At 36.2% G+C, this 22,167-nt stretch overlaps 1 protein-coding gene across 1 annotated transcript in view; it reads left to right on the plus strand.

Annotated features, from left to right (window-relative positions):
• LOC150110251 (uncharacterized) overlaps positions 1–22,167 on the plus strand; it is a 653,148-nt gene that overhangs the window by 68,661 nt on the left and 562,320 nt on the right. Inside the window, exon 2 of the mRNA XM_090398596.1 lies at positions 15,121–15,206. Within this exon, the coding sequence (XP_090254722.1) occupies positions 15,185–15,206 (22 nt within the window). The 5' untranslated portion in view covers positions 15,121–15,184. The remainder of the gene's footprint in view (positions 1–15,120; positions 15,207–22,167) is intronic.

A 22,167-nucleotide genomic window follows, 5' to 3' on the forward strand; every position in this document is an offset into this window, starting at 1 on the left:
TGTGGGCATGCATGCATGCATAACTTCAAATCCGCATAAAAAGAGACCCGAGTGTATAATACTTCTGAAATTTGTTCATGAAGTACCTCTGTTTACTAGTGAATGTAACATAATAGCAAGCTTATTCAGGAGCTTTCCTAGGGGAGCACCTATACACAATAAGCTTTATTATATTTATTTACCTTCTTCCTCCAATTATTCATTCCATGCTATTGCTTCAAACTGCCTCCTACATTTCACCATTTCACATCTACCTGCTCTTTAGTTTTACATTGACACTTTCCTCTGCAGCTCTCATATGGCTGGTCACCCATCATATCATTATTTTGTGATTCACTTTCACCAATCAGAAAAGTTAACATCTCTTTCATAGGAATATACCTTAATGCTGCATGAATTCCAAACTCTTGCTTTTCATGTCATCCACATATTTTTATTGCTAAATGCTTTTGTCATACAAGATTAATACTGTTAGTACTAATCTTATAGTGTGGTGAAATACTCAGTACAGTTACTCTGTAATGTATCTCTCCATCAGAAACTCAAGAAATTCATATACTAGTTCCCAAATGTTATCTACTCTTTGTAGTTTAAATTTTCATTTTTGAATTATTAAAAAAATTTAATTTTTTAATAATTCAAATCACCCATTAGATCGAATAGTTTTGTAACAACATTCTAGTTGTTACAAAGGAGAAAGACAGAACGGCATTCTCCACCTTGCTGTACAGCCTAGAAACTGCTTCTATTATTTTCCCCTTGCCTATCCACTATGAGCAGGACTAACTCCTTGGCTACTACCATAGATAGTATTCTCTTCTCATTTGTTCTAACTATCTTCATGGAAAATATCATTCCATTCTATCTCTACATCTCTCAGTATGTATTATGTCCTCAGTATCACCATTGCCATGAACTTTTAAACATACCAACTTAATCAAGGCAATAAATTCTTTCCCCTTATTCCTGACAGAAAAGGCACTTGAAAATAAAGATAATTTATTTTCATATGTCTAACCAGTCAACTCAGTGAGAATTTTTTGCCATAATTCTTTTTGTGAGCTATTCTTTATATGAATATTCAAATTTTTAAAATAAATTTTATAATTAGCTAATTAATTATACATTGTCAGCACAACAAACATTATTTTTATGAGAAGGAACAGAGCACAACATGTCATCCCTGGAAGCTGTATAAGCATAGGAGTTGTGCATTTAGAAAAAAAAAGAAAGTGACTATTTTTTTTGGGGGGGGGGGGAATGGTTATGCCATTATGTGATTGTATATATGTGTGAAGTTTGCCATTTAATTAAAAAAAAAAAAGACTTTAAACATTCAAGTAGTCAGGCAGAGCTGGAATGTTTTTTTGGCTAAGTAAACAGCTCACAGAAAGAAATGCTTAGTTTCTAATTTGGGTACTGTTGTGAAGCAATAACACAAGGAATAACAGCTTTGTTTTATAATTAAAGTAGCTTTTGCTTTGTGATGCAAAGCAAGACAATTACTGAAAAAAAGATGATAATTTATTAGCTGTGTGATTTTTTTTTTAATCTGTCCATCAATTTGCAGAAACTCTGAATTTCTTTTTATTTTGCTACTTTCTGCTTCTTAACAAGACTGAAAAGAATTTGAAAGTATTTATAAATTTGCCACTAGTTTAATGGTACTTTGTCAATGATAAGATCTTATGCATGATCAAATACTATTATGATTCATAAATTCCCATATAATAAATGTTATTTTTAGTTTTCAAAGAAATACATGAAATAAATTAACCTTATTGCAATATTATTATGGTAGTCAGCCTACAAGAGAAAGACCATAATCAATTGCTTATATATATGTATATATTATATATATATATATATATATATATATATATTTTTTTTTTTTTTTTTGTAGTTTATATATCTTTCAGATAACTAAAATTAGTTCTTCATTCTTTTTCCTTTTTTATACTCCACTGATGTTCAAACTGCATGCAGTGCACCAAGAATTTTTTTTTTTTAGATAAAAGGTTGAATTTTGATTTTTTTTAACTGTCCATTTTCATGGTACTTCCTGTTCATCTGCCTACAAGAGAATATATAAAAGTCGCAAACATTTCAGAATAGCAAAAGAAACAGTTCCTTTAACTATAATATAATAGATTTAGTTTAATCCTTTATCCCAGTGAAAGCAAACAAAGTTTGCGCCTGAAAATATCTTCAGGACTAAATATAGTGTTGTACTATCTTATCCAGTAAGTAGTGCAACACCAAGGCAACTCGTGGCAAAGGTGGAGCAAGCTACCAGGCACTTCTAACCCAGTATCTCCCATAATGCAAAACACATTTCCTATGTGGATATGTATACTGTTATGCATTAAAGGGATTGGCCATCTACCCAGACTAGTTTCGACCTTTATTGAGGTCTCTTCAGTGGGAGCCAGGCCCAGAGCTGGAGATACCAGGCAGAAGCAGTAGCAAGTCATCTGTGCCTATGGGAGTTGCCAAAAGGTTTATCACCTTTTTTAAAAATTATTACTCTGGATTTAGAGAAAGATGTTGAAAATTTATTTATCACTAGGTTAGACTATAATAGATTTAGTTTAATCCTTTATCCCAGTGAAAGCAAACAAAGTTTGAGCCTGAAAATATCTTCAGGACTAAATATAGTGTTGTACTATCTTATCCAGTAAGTAGTGCAACACCAAGGCAACTCGTGGCAAAGGTGGGAGCAAGCTACCAGGCACTTCTAACCCAGTATCTCCCATAATGCAAAACACATTTCCTATGTGGATATGTATACTGTTATGCATTAAAGGGATTGGCCATCTACCCAGACTAGTTTCGACCTTTATTGAGGTCTCTTCAGTGGGAGCCAGGCCCAGAGCTGGAGATACCAGGCAGAAGCAGTAGCAAGTCATCTCTGTGCCTATGGGAGTTGCCAAAAGGTTTATCACCTTTTTTAAAAATTACTCTGGATTTAGAGAAAGATGTTGAAAATTTATTTATCACTAGGTTAGACTATAATAGATTTAGTTTAATCCTTTATCCCAGTGAAAGCAAACAAAGTTTGCGCCTGAAAATATCTTCAGGACTAAATATAGTGTTGTACTATCTTATCCAGTAAGTAGTGCAACACCAAGGCAACTCGTGGCAAAGGTGGAGCAAGCTACCAGGCACTTCTAACCCAGTTCCTTTCAGTTCCTTTAACTAACTAACACTTTTCCATAAATTTATTGTTACAAGTTATTATTATTATTATTATTATTGTGATGCCTCCATGAAGTTCAAGGACTAAACATAAGAGGACATTGCACTCGACATAACCACTGTCTCCACTACTCAGTCCTCTATCAACCAGCTATACAAAATGGCATATACTGCCACCTGCCATTAATTTTTTTGTTTGTAAATTACGTGTTCTTATGGTCAATTTACTTATATGGGGGGAATGAAAAACCTGAATTTTTGGTAGATAAAACCCTGCCTAACCCTGGCTGACATGCATTCAATTGAAAAAAACCTACACAAAGCTTTCTCTTGTCATGACGAGAATCAAACTTGCATCTTTTCCAATCAAAAGGCAATATTATTATGGTAATACTGTATCCATTAAAAGATAAAAGATAAAAAAAAACGTACATGGCAAAATGATTTTAAGGAATGCCAATGGCAGGGAGGTAACTGAATCAGCTGAAATAGTAGAATTACTAAGCGAATACTTTACAAGAGTATATCATCCAGGCTGTGATATTGCAGGAATGAGAGAATGATTGGCTGACACAGGAATTGAAGTGAATGGAATGGAGGTGAATGGTATATTACAGAACCTTAATGTAATTACATCTGTGGGATTAGATGGTATACCAGCTCAAGTCTTACGTGAAGCGGCAAAAGAATTGTCAGTTCCCTTGACCATATTGTTTAATTTAAGTCTCAGCTCTGGGTTAGTCCCGAGGGAGTGGAAAGAGGGGAAAATTCCATTGCATGAAGGAGGTTCCAAGACTACTGTTGCAAATTACTGACCAATCAGTATATCAGGAATCATTGTCAAGGTTTTGGAGATATTAGTCAAGAGCAAAATACAGGAATGGATAGATGAAAATGGGATGTTGTATGGAGGACAGCATGGTTTTGTGAAGGGTAGATCATGCCTCAGTAACTTGCTCACCTTTTATAATACAGTGATGGCTGAACTGGATAAGGGTAATGGATTTACAGTGATACTGCTGGACTTTGCTAAGGCCTTTGACAGGATACCACATGGAATTCTAATCAGTAAACTGATTAGACATGGGGATGGATATAGGGTTATGGATATAGTGAATGCACATGATGGATATTGGGTCAGCACATGGGGATCGATATAGAGTTAGTGAGATGGATAGGAGGGTGGTTGATGGAGAGATATCAGAGAGTAGTTTATTCAGGAGTGGAGTCCAAAAGAAAGCCTGTTACTAGTGGTGTACTGCAGGGTTCTGTTCTTGAACCACTGCTATTTAATTTGTTCATTAACGATATAGGAAATGATCTGAGAGGCACTGTTCATTTGCTGATGATGCAAAGTTGGGTAGAGCAATTGTCAATGCACATGATGTTCAAAATTTTGCAGGATGATTTGGATAAATTGGCTGTCTGGGCTAATGAGAATGGATGTCAGTTTAATGTAGCAAAGTGTAAGATCATACATTTTGGCATGAAAAAATTAGCAGCAGTATATCACATTTGTGGAACTGTACTCCAGGAGGTTGACGAAGCCAGAGATTTGGGTGTGTTGGTGGATAGGGAGTTGAAGTTTAGGGGTACATAGCAAAAGTGGCTAAATCAGCTCATCAGATCACTTGGTTACTGAAGAATACTTTGACGAGTAGAGATAGGCAAGTTATTGTTCCTCTTTATCGAGCCTTGATAAGACACCCATCTTGACTACTGTGCCCAGATCTGGGCCCCTGGGTTTCTTCTTGATGGGGAGGAGGTAGAGAGGATCCAGAGGCAAGTGACCAAGATGATAGCTGGTTCTATGGAATGAACCTGACGAGAACAGATTGAAGATCTGTGGGTTACAGAAATTGGTTGATAGGTGGAAAAGGGGTGATATGAATGAGACATTCAAATTATTGAAGGGTTTTTACAATATTAATTCAGAGGAAATTTTTTAGAACAGGTCTGGTGATGGGAGAACTAAGGGCCATTCATGGAAACTGAGCAAGAGTGTTAGAACTAGGTTTTTTACTTGGAGAGTGGTGAATGAGTGGAATAAGCTGCCACAGTTTGTTGTGGGTGCCATGACTGTAAATGAGTTCAAAGCAAAGTATGATAGTACTGTGTGAATGCTGGATAGTTGTTCTTGATAGGATGTTTAGGGCCTCCCTCGATGAGTTTAAGGACTCCTTGGAGTTGCCCGTAATAATAATAATAATAATAATAAGTAGTAGTAGTAGTAGTAGTCCAAAGACACAGTGATGCAGCTCTCATGACTATCTTTGATTGCATCCTAGTTATTTAACACTCTCTAAGCAAAAAATCTAGCTCTCATGCTCTTCCCTACCACACACTTACAAAACATAACTTCATAAGTGACCCCCCCACACACACACATTCTTCTGTTATGCATTAGAAAATTTCTTCAGCATTTACTCTAAGAACCCTCCTTTAATATGTTTCTATCATATTCCCTTTTTTCTGCCTATCAACTATTCTATCATCTATCAGTAATCATTCTGGTCACTCATCTCTGGATCCTCTCCAACACTTCTATCCCAAGAAATAAGGACAATCAAATCTGTGCACAGTATACTTATATGCAGCCATACCAAAGCCAGAACCATTTTCCTTTTGGTATATGCAAACATTATTTTCATTGATTTAGCTCTTAGTATCTCCACAAGTTTAGCTCCAAGAAATGAGACCACAATGAAGGTCACAACTGGTCTGAGTAGTGAACTCTTTCATAATGCATGGCACCAAGGTTACCACAATCTTTATTGCCACAAAGATTGTGGCAACAAGTCTATAGCATATATCCCTCGATGAGTCTTTGGGCTCCCTGGAGGTGTCACATAATAATAATAATAATAATAATATCCTATGAGAATAGACTGAAGGTCTGCAGCCTTCAAAACTAGCTGATCGGTGAAAAAGAAGATATGTGATAGAATCCTATAAGATACAGGGTGTTCGGGATAAATTTGACATATTTATAATTAATTATATTTTTCCGTAAGTTACATGTATTAACACACACTTCTCTTCATTTAAAAGTTTGGACCCTTCTTCATTCATATACAAGATGTCAGAAAGGATGGATAGCTGGAACCCACCTGAATCATGGAAGAGAATAACTTGTATCATGATGATTCGTGCCCGCCATCAAAATAAGGATATTACTACTGCTGCCCAATGCTCCCTGAATACAGTAAAAACAATCAGGCATGAACTAGAGACTTGCAATGGTGACTACGAGGATGTAGCAAGAAGAAAGATCCCTAGCAGACAATCTGATTGCGTTCGTACAGCAGAATTCCTCGCAAATCTGCAGGAACAGGTGTTGAAGAACCCTGGCATTGGAATTCGGGCTTTGTTCGTGGAGTTGCTAACTGTAGTCAAGCCCTGGATAACAAGGGTAGCCAATGGTAGGCCGTATGTATGGCAGCAGGATTCGGCCCCTTGCCACACCTCTGGGAAAAGTCAAAAATGGTTGTCTGAAAATTTCTACGACTTCACCAGTCCAAATGTTTGGCCTCCAAACTCCCCAGACCTTAACCCCATGGATTATTTTGTATGGGGCGCAGTTGAAAAAGACACCAATCGCACTTCCAGTAATACAAAAGCCCAGTTAATGGATAAAATTAAAACAGTTTTTGCGGCCCTTCCCAGGGAGACTGTAGCATCAGCTTGTTCGAGGTTCCGAAGCAGAATTGAAGCTGTGATAGTATTGTAATTAACTCTGCCTGTAATGTTTTTTTGTCAATTCATTAAATTTAATAGATACAAAGAAGATTTTCTTTTTCCTTACGAAACTGTCAAATTTATCCCGAACACCCTGTATATGCTTCTTCTTTCCTAAGGCACACTGAGATAGTAAGGCACAGATCCTTTTGGATCTGTATAATAATATACATTTGGGAAGAGCCACTATTCAGACCAGTTTCAAACTTTATTGAGGACTCATTGGTGGGAGCCAGACCCAGAAGAGATACTAAGGTTGAAGTAATGCCAAAGTCATATATTTCCCATATACAAGAAGTGAAAAAGTGCAACACATTATTAAAATGGTTTGATGATTGATAGAAACCTGAAATTTAGGGGACATATTGCAAAGGTAGTGAAGGTAACACAGAGGATTGCTGCAATAATGAGAAGGACACTGACCTGCAGAGATAAAATGGTTTTCATTCCGTTGTATAAGACTCTGATCAGACCACACTTAGACTATTGTTCTCAGATCTGGTCCCGAGGATTTGAAGGGGATAAATTAACTGTGGAAAGGGTACAAAGGCGGATAACAAAGATGGTGTCAGGGGCTGTACAATGTTAGTTATGAGGATCAGCTGAGGGAGTGTGGATGCAGAGTTTGGTGAATAGAAGAAGGAGGAGTGATATGATTGAGACTTTTAAAACTGTTAAGAGGTGGTTACAGGGTTGACACTGGGGAGTTCTTTCGCTTGGTTGAACAGCGGGAAGGAGTCATGACAAGGGGCCATCCCTGGAAGTTACGAAAGGAAACTGTGAGAAAGAGGGTGAGGAGTTGTCTCTTTGCAGGGAGGGTGGTTGAACCATGGAATGCATTGCCTGATGGAGTGGTGAGAGTGAGAACAGTCAATGCATTTAAGGAGTGGTATGATAGACTTTGTGTTTCCAAGGAGGGACCTCCCTCGATGAGTCTTGATAAACTTGTGTTTCTTAGAAAGGACCTCCCACGATGAGTCTTTTGACTCCATGGAGGCCTGAATAATAATAATAATAATAATAATAATAATAATAATAAATGCTCTGGATTAGACCCAGTTGTATCAAGACAATCAATATTAAGTCATTAGCTTCTCTATACAATCTTTGATCTTAAATATTACCTGTGGCATAACTATAAACAACGAATTACACAATATGAATCAGAACAATTGTCTCTCTCTCTTCCAAAAGTTTGAGAGATTCTAATTTTATGTAAACATCAAAATAATCAACTAATGAAGAGGCTAAAAAAAACAAGTGCTTCCATCTCTTGGTAACTAAACCTAACATGATATGTTCTTGTCTGAGTGTGTGGTCAAGGTATTGGAGAGATTGATTAGGAATAGAATACAGGATTGGATTGATGGACATAACATTCTTTATGATGGTGAGTATGGATTTATAAAGGGTAAGTCCTGTTTTAGCAATTTATTTGCATTTTATTGTAGGGTAATGGGTGTAACAGATAAGAATAATAAAAAAAAAAGTCCAAGAATATCATATAGAGTGATATTCTTGGACTTTGTAAAAACATTTGATAGATTACCACATGATAAGTTGGTGTATAAGCGGCAGAGGATGGGAATAGATAGTATATTGGTCAGATGGATCAGAGATTGGCTCTCTCTCTCTCTCTCTCTCTCTCTCTCTCTCTCTGAACGATACCTGCAGTTTGTGTATGATGGAGCAGTGTTTCAAAAAGGCAAATAACCAGTGGCATGTCCCACGTTTCTGTTCTTGGGCCCGCTGCTGTTTAAATTGTTTGCAAACGATTATATCATGTAGACTGACTGGGGATCTTCAGTTGTTTGCTGCTGCTGCTGCTGATGATGATGATGATGCAAAGTTGAGAAGAATTATAAGTAGTACTGCTGATGTTAATTCCCTTCACAAAGTTTTGAATAGACCTCAAAACTGCAGTCCAATGTCAAGAAGTGCTAGATGTTGCATTTTGGAGTGCAGAAATATAAGGCTGCGTACTATATCGACAATGCCATACTGCAAGAAGTAGATGAGATTAGAGATTTGGGAGTGATGGTTGACAGTGGACTGCAGTTTTGAGGGCATATTGCTAGTGTTGCAAAGGCTGCACATCGTCATATTGTTATGATAAGAAGTACCCTAACACGTAGAGATAAGGAAGTGGTTGTGCCACTGTATAAAGCACTGGTCAGACTACACTAGGACTATTGTGCTCAGATCAGGTCACCTGGTTTTCAATGTGATGTGGAGACATTGGAGAGGGTCCAGAGGCGAGTGTCTAAGACAATATCAGGAATTTGGACTGCTGGCTATGTAGAAAGTTTGAAAAAATGTGGATTGCAGATTTTAATGTATAGGAGGAAAAGAGGTGATATGATAGAGACATTTTAGCTAGTGAGATGATTTTATTGGATTAATCCTGATGAGATAATAAAAAGAGTAGAAGGCAAGAGGGGAAAAATAAGAGGTCATCCCTGAAAGTTATGTAAGAGTGCGATGAAGAGGGATTTGAGGAGTAGATTTTTTTTTACACTGGGAACTGTGAGTGACTGGAATGCATTACCAGAATGTGTTGTTAATGCAAGGAGTGTTAAGCCTTTTAAGATTCGGTATGATAAATATGTTGTCAGTTGAATGAACCTGCCACGATGAGATGAGTCTGCTGACTCCATGGAGGGTGCACTAATAATAATATTATAATAGAATAATAATAATAATATTATTATTATTTATTAATATATTAATTTCTAGCACATGGCAACCATTTTTAATTGATAAACCATTGTTGTATGTACCTTGTATTCTTTGATTTGCTTGTTTCTGATACTGATGATGTATTGTTATTTTCAGTATGAAATATCTGTACTTTCATTTCATTAAAGTTAATTACTGTGGTTATCATGTAATTTGTTGTTTATAGCTTTGCAGTTATACCTTTAAAGATTAGAATTGTTATTCTTCACATAAGAATTCACTAAACTAACAGCCAAATTACAGAAATTATCAGTTTTACAAAGTAAGCTTCATGATCAGATTGCCTTTCTCAAAAAATGTCGTCATAACGAAAGTTATTTCTACATTTGCTAGATTTAGAGAACCAACTTCGAGCAATTAAAAAAAAAAAGATTTAGCATCTAATATTCAGTCTATTTTAGATCTTGAAAGAAGATTTCAGCTACTCTGGATGATGAGTTACTGGAAATCGTTCTAGATGTTTCTCAATAATGGAAGACATTCCTACAGGTTGATGCAAAAATATGAATCATTACACTGTAAGCAAAAAATTACTTCTGACAATACTCTTACCCTAATAAATGGGTTGTGAATATTCCTGAAGGCCCATTTTCTGATGCTGAGAGTAGTATTGGCTAAATGCCATGATTTTGCTTTGATATCTAAATCCATTCTGTACCTTGATTTTTTCATAACATCAAACACCATCTGTCGGGACTTTCAAGCGAAGATGCTAATAAACTACATTTTGAAGTTGCTATTTTACTCTTTAAAGGCAGATTACCTCCAAGTAATTTTTTAGTGCTGAAATCAGTGTGCTGTTTTCATTAATACAAAAGAACCATATATCTATTTCGAAAGCAGATAAAGGAAAATCTGTAGCGCTAATGGATAAGGCTGACTATGAGAGGAAGACAGACTGCTTTTTACAGGATACCTCTACCTATCAAGAAACCTAGAAAACTACAAATTAAACAATTGAATAAGCTGCTTGATGAAGTTGTTAGTTGGGATCAAAATATTTTGGATAAGTTAAGCATCCATTTTTGCAGAGCTCCTCATTTATATGGTCTCCCAAATATTCATATAAAAGATTGTCCAGTAAGACCCATCGGGAATTGTATCATCTCTCCTGCCTACAGAATTGCAAAATTTCTTTCATGTTTACTAACTGCCCATATCAGACAATCTAGATCAGCAGTCGTCAACCTTTTCAGACTCATGGGCCACATTCAACTTTTATTTTTAATAATCAGGCTGCAAGTGTTTAATTAAGTGAAAATAATGAGTGAAAAAAAAAAACATTTAAGTTATCAATTTTTATTATATCAATCTTAAAAAACACAGAAATATTTAAAGTACGAGATATGAAACAAGAATGAAAATGAAACTCAATGAAAAATTATTATCACGTAAAAAGAACGTAATATAGTTTATGCATTACAATAAGTGAGTCTCCCTTCTTTTTTTTGGTAAGAATCGATAAAATTTTTGGATATTTTCTAAATTTTATAAAGAACAAAAATCATCATTATCATCATCAAATTCCTGCCATGTACCCTCAAGGGGTGTACAGGATATGACAGTACTACATGAAAAAATTACATCATTACTAACTTCCTATCTACAATTTTCCTCCAAATCAGTCTGTTACTTGTCAAGACTCCAACATTATCAGATCTTATATTTCTATCGTCTAAGGCACTTTGTACCGTATCAATCCACCTATATCTTGGTCTTCCTCTGGGTCGTTTTGCTGCCAACCTGGCAGAGAACACTTGTTTTACTAATCTTTCCTCTCCCATATCTAAAGAACAAAAATGCATTCTTTAATTTGTGCCAAAATATTTGTTGTCGTTGAGTCAAGTCGCCTTTGTTATTCCCACTCGTGATGACTCATAAGGTTGACTCTTGTCAAGTTGCATGGCGATATCAAGAAATATAGGGTGAATAATAATTTTAAATTATTTTTCATTTATTATTCATATTATAAAATGTATTATTTAAATAATTCAACATACCGGCTCCATGCCATGTAAGTATGGGTAACCTTTTATGGGCTGCCAAAAATGGACGTTTGGGCCGCCGGTTGCCGACCCCTGATCTAGATCAGCTTTGACATTGTTTCCCTTTTTACCTTCTGTTATCTGACACTGTTAGTCTACTATATGATTACCCTCCAGATGTTGTGAAGATTTTTGAATTTGTTATAGAATCAAGATATTTCAGCTAGAAAAACATCTATAGACAGGTTCGAGGCACTGCCATGGATAACCCTCTGTCTCTACCTTTGGCAAAGTATTTTTTTAACTACCTGAAAGGTACCTTGTTCTCACCATTCATCCCCAATCCTCCATTTGATTTCGTTACGTTGATGTTTTTGCAGTAGTCTCATTCTGAAAATGAATTTACTACTTTCCTACAACAGATCAATAGCCTTCACCTATGCATTCAATTCACCATAGAAAAATTTTAAAAAATACTGGTAGTTTTCCATTCTTGGGCAACCTTCGTACTCTCAAAGCCTCCAGTATTTCATCAACCAGTGTTTATCAAAAACCTATCTTTACTAGCAGATACATTTATCAAAAGTCTGCTCATCACACCTCTAAAAAAAGTTGGTGTTATCAAGTCTTTAATTATTATTATTTATTATTATTATCATTATTATTACCCTAAGACCCCCCCCCCATGGAGTCAGAAACTTATCTAGGAGGTCCTTTTGTCATACACACAGTTCATTACACTACATCTTAAATACGCTTAAATTCTGTGTGGAAAACACATTCTTAGGCACATGGCATTGCAATCATTCACAACTCTGCATGCAAAAAACCTGCTTCTCACTCCTTTGTTAGCACTCTCCCACTGACAAGACCTCAATAAAGGTCGAAACCGGTCTGGGGTAGTGGCCCTTCCTTCAATGCATAGCATTATACATGTCCGCAGGAGATATGCTTTGCATGGTGGTAGATACTGAAACAAGGAGTGATAAGAGCTTGGTCCACCTTTGCTATGAGTTGCCAACAATTGCACCACGTTGCTTCGGTCCTGAAGATATTTTCAGGCGCAAACTTTGTTTGCTTGCACTTGGATAAAGGATTAAATTGAATTTATTTTAGCATCTTCTTTAATCTTTCCTCATATTCAACATTCCAGAGATCAGAAACTACCTTAGTCAGTCACCTCTGGACCCTTTCCAACATCTCTTCATCCTTTTGAAAACCAGTTGACCAAACCTGTATATACACACACACACACACATATGCGGCCTAATCTTGTCGATCATTCAGAGTTTTTGGAGAGGTCCCTCAACTTGAACAGTACTTTAATAGTAATTGATAATGGTCAAAACCAGTCTGGGTAGTGGTCCTTCCCTTAATGCACAGCATTATACACTCATCTGAAGGGATGTGTGTGTGTGTGTGTGTGTGTGTGTGTGTGTGTGTGTGTGTGTGTGTGTGTGTGTGTGTGTGTGTGTGTGTGTGTGTGTGCTTTGCATTATGGGATACTAATGCGATTAATACTAATCAATACTAATTGCATTAGTATGGAATACTACAAAAAATATATATATAAAATTGATTTAAAAAAAAAACAGAAGAAAATCCTTAACTCATCCATGGTACACAATGCACTACAAGTAAGCAAATAACCGTTCATGGAATGGAGCAACAATAATAAAACAAAAAAACTGAATTAAGTGGACTATACCCAATATTTATACCTTCACTACAATACACTTAATTTCAGTTTTGCATGTGATAACAAAAATTACTTCCTCAAAATATTAATATTAAGACATGCTCATTGTATTCTGTCAATACATTCTACTTTATAACCAAATGTGAAGTTAAAAAAGCTTGACTCCTTCCTCACCGATTCCCTGCATTATCCTTGAGTGCCCTATTATCTCACAGAAAACATAATCCTTGTGGTAAACATTTCCTCCTCCATCTTTTTATATATTACTTTTTTTCTTTTCTTTCCATAGCTTTGAATCAAACTGTTATATGTGTTTACAGACATGCTCGTATATTTTCATTATCATTTTAATAATGGAAACAGTATTTAAAAAAGAGTAAACTGCCAAGCTGAGTTCTGGATTCTGAATATATCACAAAAACTAAAATACGTTTTTAGAAGGAATATTTTATGAATATTCTTTCTAAATAAGAAACATTTTTTCCAAGGTAGTGTAAATTTATTTTTCCTTAATTAGTTACAGTCACATCCCTGACTTGCTGTGTTTCAAAATGAAGCTGGTAAAAACTGGTACAATTGAAAATGGATTTGCTCATTCATTTATTGAAAAAAAAAAAAAAATCAGCTAACGCCTTTTTTTTTTTTTTTTTTTTTTTTTTTTTTTTCCCATATACGGGGAGTAGGCGAGGCCATTTAGCCCTATCTAACTTTTGGAGACTGAGTGGGCAGTTCAATCTCCACTGGGACCAATCAGAGATAGATGGCCCAAGGCTATCACTAATTAAGCTGTACTCAGTGAAGAGAGACTGCTCAAATGTGCCGCCATCTCGTGGTGCCTAACCCTAACACAATATATTTAATGTCTGAAATAATGTGGGTTCTACGGTCGATTTTCTTGAGTTTACAGGACGAAAAACCCGAGTTTCCGGGAGGAAAAACCTGCTTGCCCGTGCCAGAGATCGACTAACTCGGGAACCGGTCGAAAAAAGGCTTAGAAAAATTTCCTCTAGTCGCCGACTAGACTCGAAACCAAGTCTTCCTTCGTGCGGCCGAGCGCTGTGGTTGGCAAACGCCACATCCACTGAGCTACACAGGCTCCACACATTTATTGTAATATTATATTCAAAATATTAATATTAAGTATAAAATTTTAATATTAAGTATTAATATTAAGTATTACATTTGGCTAAATATAAAATATTAAGCCAAATGTTTTTACATGATATTGAAATAAATATAGCTAATTCAAATAACTAAAAATTAATATTTTAAACTTGTAAAGAAATTATTGTTGTGTAAATCTGATTCTTGTGCAATCCTTTATCCAAGTATAAGCAAACAAAAACTATAAGTACCTTGGTATGATACTTCACGTGTAGACTTTGTTTTCTTTTACCTGGAAATCTTATATTTGTGCAATTATATTCACAAGAATATACTTTCTTGGCAAATTTAATTTGATTTGTAACCATGTGAAGAAAAAAAAATTCTAAAAATTCTTATTTCCCATGCTTCTCAAATAAGGGAACTCTAGATGATAATTTTGTATCAATGTAATTATCAACATCAGGTTGATGTTGATAATTACATTGATAACGACATTCTGGGATTATCAACCTGATGTTGATAATCCCTGGATGTTCCTAATCAAATGGTCACAAAATTAAATAATATGTGATAAATAACACACTAGTTTAAAATATTTTCAAAAAACACATTGACTGTATTTATGCATCTTTTCTTTTTTTTTAATTTAATCAGCTGCAGTGGCCTCAAAGACTTCACTCTTGGCTCAAAATAATTCATGTAAATTCCTGCAACGACTATGACTGAAGAAGGAGAAGAAGGTAAAAAAATGTTTTATTATTACTGTATTATAATGTCTACATCAATTGATTAATTGCTGGTGAATAACCCCACACACCAACTCTGAGTGTACTTATCAAGCTTTAAAACTGATTTCTTTAACTCCAGCCTGTCAATACATTTAATCCCATTCTGTCAATACATTCTACTTTATAACCAACTGTGAAGTTAAAAAAGCTTGACTCCTTCCTCACCGATTCTCTGCATTATCCTTGAGTGTCCTATTATTTCACGGAAAACATAATCCTTGTGGTAAACATTTCCTCCTCCATCTTTTTATATATTACTTTTTTTCTTTTCTTTCCATAGCTTTGAATCAAACTGTTATATGTGTTTACAGACATGCTCATTGTATATTTTCATTATCATTTTAATAATGGAAACAGTATTTAAAAAAGAGTAAACTGCCAAGCTGAGTCCCGGATTCTGAATATATCACAAAAACTAAAATACGTTTTTAGAAGGAATATTTGATGAATATTCTTTCTAAATAAGAAACATTTTTTCCAAGGTGGTGTAAATTTATTTTTCATTAATTAGTTACAGTTTTTTATTATCAAGACTTCAATCTCAGCTCAAAATTGATAATTATATTGTTTTTGATAAATGTTGATCAACAATTTCCAGGTTTCTTCCAATTTGGTCATATCTTAAAATCTGCTACTTTATTTTGAAAAGAACTTACCTCTGATAAAATGAAGGAAATGCATGAATTTACATACATCTGCCAATATTTATAGAAGAGTTTGAAGAACTAGCTTTAAACTTTATGCCTTGAAAACTGGAACTTTGTACAGGTACAAAGTAGGGTGCTTCTTAAAAATAGCAACTTTTAAATGTTTGAATTTCAAATGAGGCACCTGCTCATTGTTTTCTCAATAATAAGAAAGAAAAAAACTATGTGAAAATTTGAAATGATTTAAAATATATTTAGGAGTTACAACGGTCAGTTTTCAATATTGCTCCCAATAAAATTACCTTCTCAGTGAAGGCAATCATCTTACCAGCAATATTAGTAAGAGCAACTGTGGTTTTATATCTGGCACACCACTTTGGAAGCTGAAATGGTCCAAAGGTTTTTTGTATGATTTTTGAAACCTCTTGAACAGAAAAGGATATGTAGCAGGGTATGAAGATTATTAAAGGATTGATTAATGAGAGAGTCCATAAGGTCTGCTATCCAGGACGGAGAATAAGCAAGTTAATTCATGCTTTGGACATGTGGAGGAAATAAGCAAGGGAAATGGTGGTGGTGGTAGTGGAAACAAATTATTTAAGTAGACGTAAGGGCAAATATCAGGAGGTTATTGAGGAGAGTCAAAGACGACAGTATAATGGGAAAAGTTGCCAAGGTATGACAATGATGAACTGAGACAGAGAGCCAAAATCATGAATGGTATGACAGCAGAGCTGGATGAGGAGAAGGATGTGCAGTTTTTGGAAGTATGGCTTATATTTGAAGGAAAAATGGAATTATATAGACATGATGGATTGCATTTGAATGACTTTGGAGTGAGTGAACTGGAGAAACTGTTGCTAGATGAACCTGCAATGTGTGATGCAAGGAAGAGATGAGAAGTAAGAGATGAAGTGAAAGATCAAGAGAGTAGTAGTGAAGAGACAGAAGTGCTTGACAATGGAAACAGTACTTGTGTGAGAGATTAAGAGAGAATGACAATGCAAGAGGAATGAGCCCGGGTGAACAGGGAGACATGGCATAGGGAGAATAGATGTTGAAAGAAGTAGTAGTGAATGTATGTACAGAGATGATTAGCATAGAAATGGAATAGATTGGAATATAAGTGGGATTGTCAAGACTGAGCAGACATATATGGTAGTGATAAATGTGAATAGGCAAGGGCAATATTGTGGGGAAATCACAACCAACAAGTGGTTTGGGTAAGGCTGGTCATAGACCTAAAAGTGAACTGCTGTGTTTATTTACAAATACCAAGAAACATGGCTGAATGAAGATGATATCCTAATGGGAATAGAAAAGGAAGGGTGCAATGTTTTTTGTGAGGATAGAAAGGACAAGAAAGGAGGACTGCTACAGGGGAATTATGTCCACATAAGGTAGACATGAAAGAGGGAAATACGAGAATGGTTTTGAGGTGGTGTAGTGTGAGATGGAGGTTGATAGGAAGAGATATTAGTTGCTATAGGCCAGGGAATGTGGTGATGAAGAAATGTATAAACAACTTGGGTTAATGAACAAAGTAAGAATGATTATTATGGATGATTTTAATTATGACAATATAGATTGGAATGAAGAAATAGCATTTAGAAATAAGGAAAATGAATTTCTTGAGTTCCTGAGAGAACGTCTATCAGGCAGCATGTAAAAAGAGCACACAAGGAACAAGAGTTTTGTATCTGATCATTTCATCAGAGGATGTAATTGTGAATGGGGTTTCGTATCTTCCTCCAGTTGGTGAAAGTGATCATGAAGTAATCACCTGGCTTATGGCTAGCCATATGCAGACTTCTGTGAGGAAAGGATATATGTGGAAGTAGAAGGTTGGCGATTATTACAAGCTTAGGAGACAGCTTGGAGCTATAACATGGAATGAGGACTTGAGTGACAAGGAAATAAATGTTGCTTGGGAATTGACCAAGAAATACATAATAGCATCAATGTGTAAATATATTCTTAAGGTCAAAAGGCTGAATAAGGTTGGTGTAAAATGGATAAATAAGGGGATTAAGCATGAAATCTGGAGAAGAACGCACTTTAGAGGCAGTATGAGATGAATAATGGTAATAATCAATTACACGAAGAGTATGAAGAACCAGCCAGGAGAGTGACTCAGTTAGTACGAGCAACAAAAGTGTGAGCAGAAATTTGCAAATCAGGCAATGAAAAATTCTAGAGAATAGTTTTAGATATGTTGCAAGTAGAAGGAAATGATTAATAAGATTAATAAAAGTCTTATAATGGGATGGGTTCCAAGAGAGTGGAAAGAAGGTAAGGTTGTTCCAATGCTTACTGGTGGTGATAAGGCTTTGGCTTCAAATTAATGGCCAATCTATATATAATTGGAATTGTGGTGATGGTACTAGAAAGAGAGAGACTGGTATCCTAGAAATGGAATGATAACAGCAGCATTCTCTGTTGTTGATAGCATGGTTTGTTAAAGGAAGATTATGTTTTACTAAGTTACTTATATACTATAACAAGGTGACAAATGACTTGGACAAGGGAGATGCATATACAGTGGTATATTTAGATTTTGCAAAAGCTTTTGATAGACCGCCATACGACAAGCTGTTATATAAATTATATTATATAAGCTATTATATAAAAGTGACTGGCCTTCAGATAGGCATCAGAAAGTTGTATATGGGGGTTCAGTGTCCTGAAAGAGGAAGGTCACTAGGGTGTACCGAAGGGATCAGTTTTGGGACCATTGTTGTTCGATTTTATTGAGATGGGTTTAATTAGTGATATGCAGCTGTTTGCAGATGCAAAACTGTGGAGAGCAATGCAGAGTCAAGTGGATGTTATGGCCTTACAAGAGGACTTGAATAGATTGCATGAATTGGCAGGTAAGTGGAAAATCAGTTCCATGTTGCAAATTGTAAGGTTTTGAAATTTGGTAAGCAATGATGGGATACAAAGTATACACTTGCATCCCATCATTTCAGGTCCAGATAAGGACTCGAAATTCAGGGGCCACATTGCACAAACTGTGAAGACTTGACATCTGACAATGGCAATGATGTGGAGGACCATGATGTGCAGAAATAAAGTGGTTATGATACTATTGTATAAGGCTTTGATCAGGCCTTATATGTCATGCACAGATTTGGTCACTAGGTTTTCATGGTGATGAGGAAATGTTAGAAAGGGTCCAGAGAAATTTCACGAAGGTGGTCACTGGTCTCCGGAATATGAAGCATGAGGACAGATTGAGAGAATGAAAATTGCAAAGCCTTGTGAATAGAAGGAGGTGGAGGAGATATGATTGAGACATAAGTTAATCAGAGATTATCAGGTAGACATGGAGTAGACTTTTCATAGAATGGGAGTGTGTGTGTGTGTGTGTGTGTGTGTGTGTGTGTGTGTGTGGTAGAACAAAAGTCCATGACTGGAAACTGTATTGGAATGCATTGCCTAAATGTTCTGAATGTAGACACATTGTATCAGTTTAAGGCCCAGTTGGATGAGCATTGTGTGTATGTGATAGTGTGTACCTACCATGATAAGTCTCTCACTCCATGTAGATCAGATGTTTATAATAATAATGATAATAATAATAATAACTGCTACATCAAAAACTTCTTGTACTATATGTTTGCCTGTTCCGGTCAGGAGTTCCAGAACACCAAGCAGTTGATCAGTTCCTTCACCTAAAATGAGAATCATTTCTGAAATATTCTCCAGAATTTTACCACTGCAGTAAATAGTTAAAAAGGACATCTGCAATAAATTCTGTTTTGGGCCTTTGGCAATTTTCTTTCTACTTTTTATACACTGTTGGTGAATAGAAGAGGGATTAATGTATTCTGCAGGAACATGGCCTAGGTTGAGGATTGACCAGATTAGCACCATTGCTGCTTTTTAATCACTAAGTTTGGCAATGTCAGTGTCAGCTGCCAAACTATCATCAACAATAATGTGTCTACCACATTTGGCCACAATCGCAAAGTTGAAAACTTGGTTTGTTCATTACAAGAATTCTTATTATTATTATTATTGTTACCATCTGACTTCCATGGAGTCAATAGACTCGTCGTGGGAGCTCTATACTCTCTCTCATGCCAAAAGAATAAGCCCTGCATTGAACCAATTCACAGTATCTGAACTCACCACATTTTCAGGCAATGCATTCTGCTCACCATTCATTCTCCATGCAAAGAACCTGGTTCTCACTCTCCTGCTCACATCCTTTTTATACAGCTTCCATGGATCGCCTCTAGTTCTACCCTTGCCTCCCTCTACTTGAAATATCTTCTCTACATTAATCTGGTAACAATTCCTCACCAATTTATATGTCTCAATCATATCCCTCATCTTCTCTTCACAAGGCGCTGTAAATTGCATTCCCTCAATCTCTCTTCGTATCTGAGATTCCGTTGACCAAACACTAACTTGGCAAACCTTCTCTGGACTTCTCCAATTCATCCTCATTTCTGTAAAAAAACAGGCAACCAAATCTGTGCATAGTAGTCCATATATGGCCTGATCAAAGAAGCTTTATACAGGGGAACCATAACCTCTTTGCCTCTCCATTTCAATGTTCTCCTCATTATTGCCATAATCCATTAAAATGTTCTTACAATTTTAGCAATGTGGCCCCCTAAACTTCAAGTCTCTGTCTGCCATCACTCAAATATCTCTCATTTCCTCCACCTCCTTCAAAATTTTCCCGTTAATTGTATACTCTGCATCCCAACCTTGCTTGCCAAATATCAAGAACTTGCACTTTGTAACATTAAAACTGATATCACCAATCATTTGACCACTCACATAGTCTAATCAGATCCTTTTACAAGGCCACAACATCTGCTCTACTTCTCATAGTCGTCCCAACTTTGCATCACTGGCAAACACCTGCACATCTCCAGTTACACTAGTCCCAATATTGTTAACATACAAGTTAAACAACAGTGGTTCCAAAACAGTAATCTTCCTCTTTTGGGAATATCACTCTTCCATATACAAATTTTGATATCTGTCTGACAGCCAATTATCTATCCAACTTACTAGTCTGTTATCTAATCCCATCTGTTTCATTTTATTTACTTGCTTGTCATGTGACAGTCTATCAAAGGTCTTTAAACAATCCAAGTACACCACCATATATGCATCTCCTTTATCGAGTGAGTTTGTCACCTTGCTGTAATATGTAAGCAAATTGCTGAAACATGACCTCTCCCTCACAAACCCATTCTAACCATTATAAAGAATACTGTTATTATGAACCCACTTCTGAATTTGTGGGGAAATCTGAGGAGAGGAAACTGTCCACCATGACATGTAGTGAGCAACCAGTGAGAAAATTGGCAGTCCAGTTGCAGTGTGGAAGGCAGGCCATAGGATAGCAGTTTGCTTAGTAGCCTCCCCCCCCCTGTGAAATGCTTTTGAAAGTTTCCTTGTCTTCTGAAATTTTTATCCTGTCCAAGTCACTTCACGACTGGCTACTTGAGTATAGAGGCTAATGACTTCACATCAGTTGCTTTAATATCCCATAATGCAATGCACATATCCTTATGGACATGCATAGTGCTATGCATTTTGGGAAGGGGCATTACCCAGACTGGTTTTGGCCTTATTGAGGTCTCATCAGTGGGAGCCAGATCCAGAGGTGATACCAAGATTGAAGTAAAGCAGAAGTCATATTTTCATATACAAGTGGTCAAAAGGTGTCACACCGTTTGCTGGCTACATATTAATAGAACTCTCTAGGATATTTTTTGACTTTATTAGCTAACTGCTGCTCATATTCTACATTTGCTACCCTTATCAACCAAGTCACCCACCTTGCCTGTTCTTTGTATTCCTCATGTAATTGATTATTATCACTTCTCTTATATTACCTCCATAATGCCTTTTCTCTGTATTGCATGCTTGCTTTCTTCATTCATCCATTTAACACCTATCTGATTTAACCTTCTGACCTTTGAAATATGTTTATACATAGCTTCTGCTAGAGAGTTCTTGAATATCACCCAAGCATCTTTCATCTCCTTTCCATCCAACTCCTCATTCCATGCTACAGCTCTAAGCTGTCTCTTGAGCTTCTCATAATCATCATCCTTGTGCCTTTCCTCATGGAAGTCATCATATGGTTGGCAACCACCCAGGTAATTACTTTATGGTTATTCTCACGAGCTGGAGGGAAAGTTGCCACCTCATTTATAATAGCATCCTCTGATGAGATGATCATATCCAAGACCCTCAATCCTCATGTTCCCTCTGTTAAATACTGCCTCAGG

Source organism: Typopeltis vanoorti, chromosome 1, assembly GCF_054136105.1.
Source record: "Typopeltis vanoorti isolate ZY-2024b chromosome 1, IOZ_Tvanoo_1.0, whole genome shotgun sequence".
Classification (NCBI taxonomy): domain Eukaryota; kingdom Metazoa; phylum Arthropoda; class Arachnida; order Uropygi; family Thelyphonidae; genus Typopeltis; species Typopeltis vanoorti.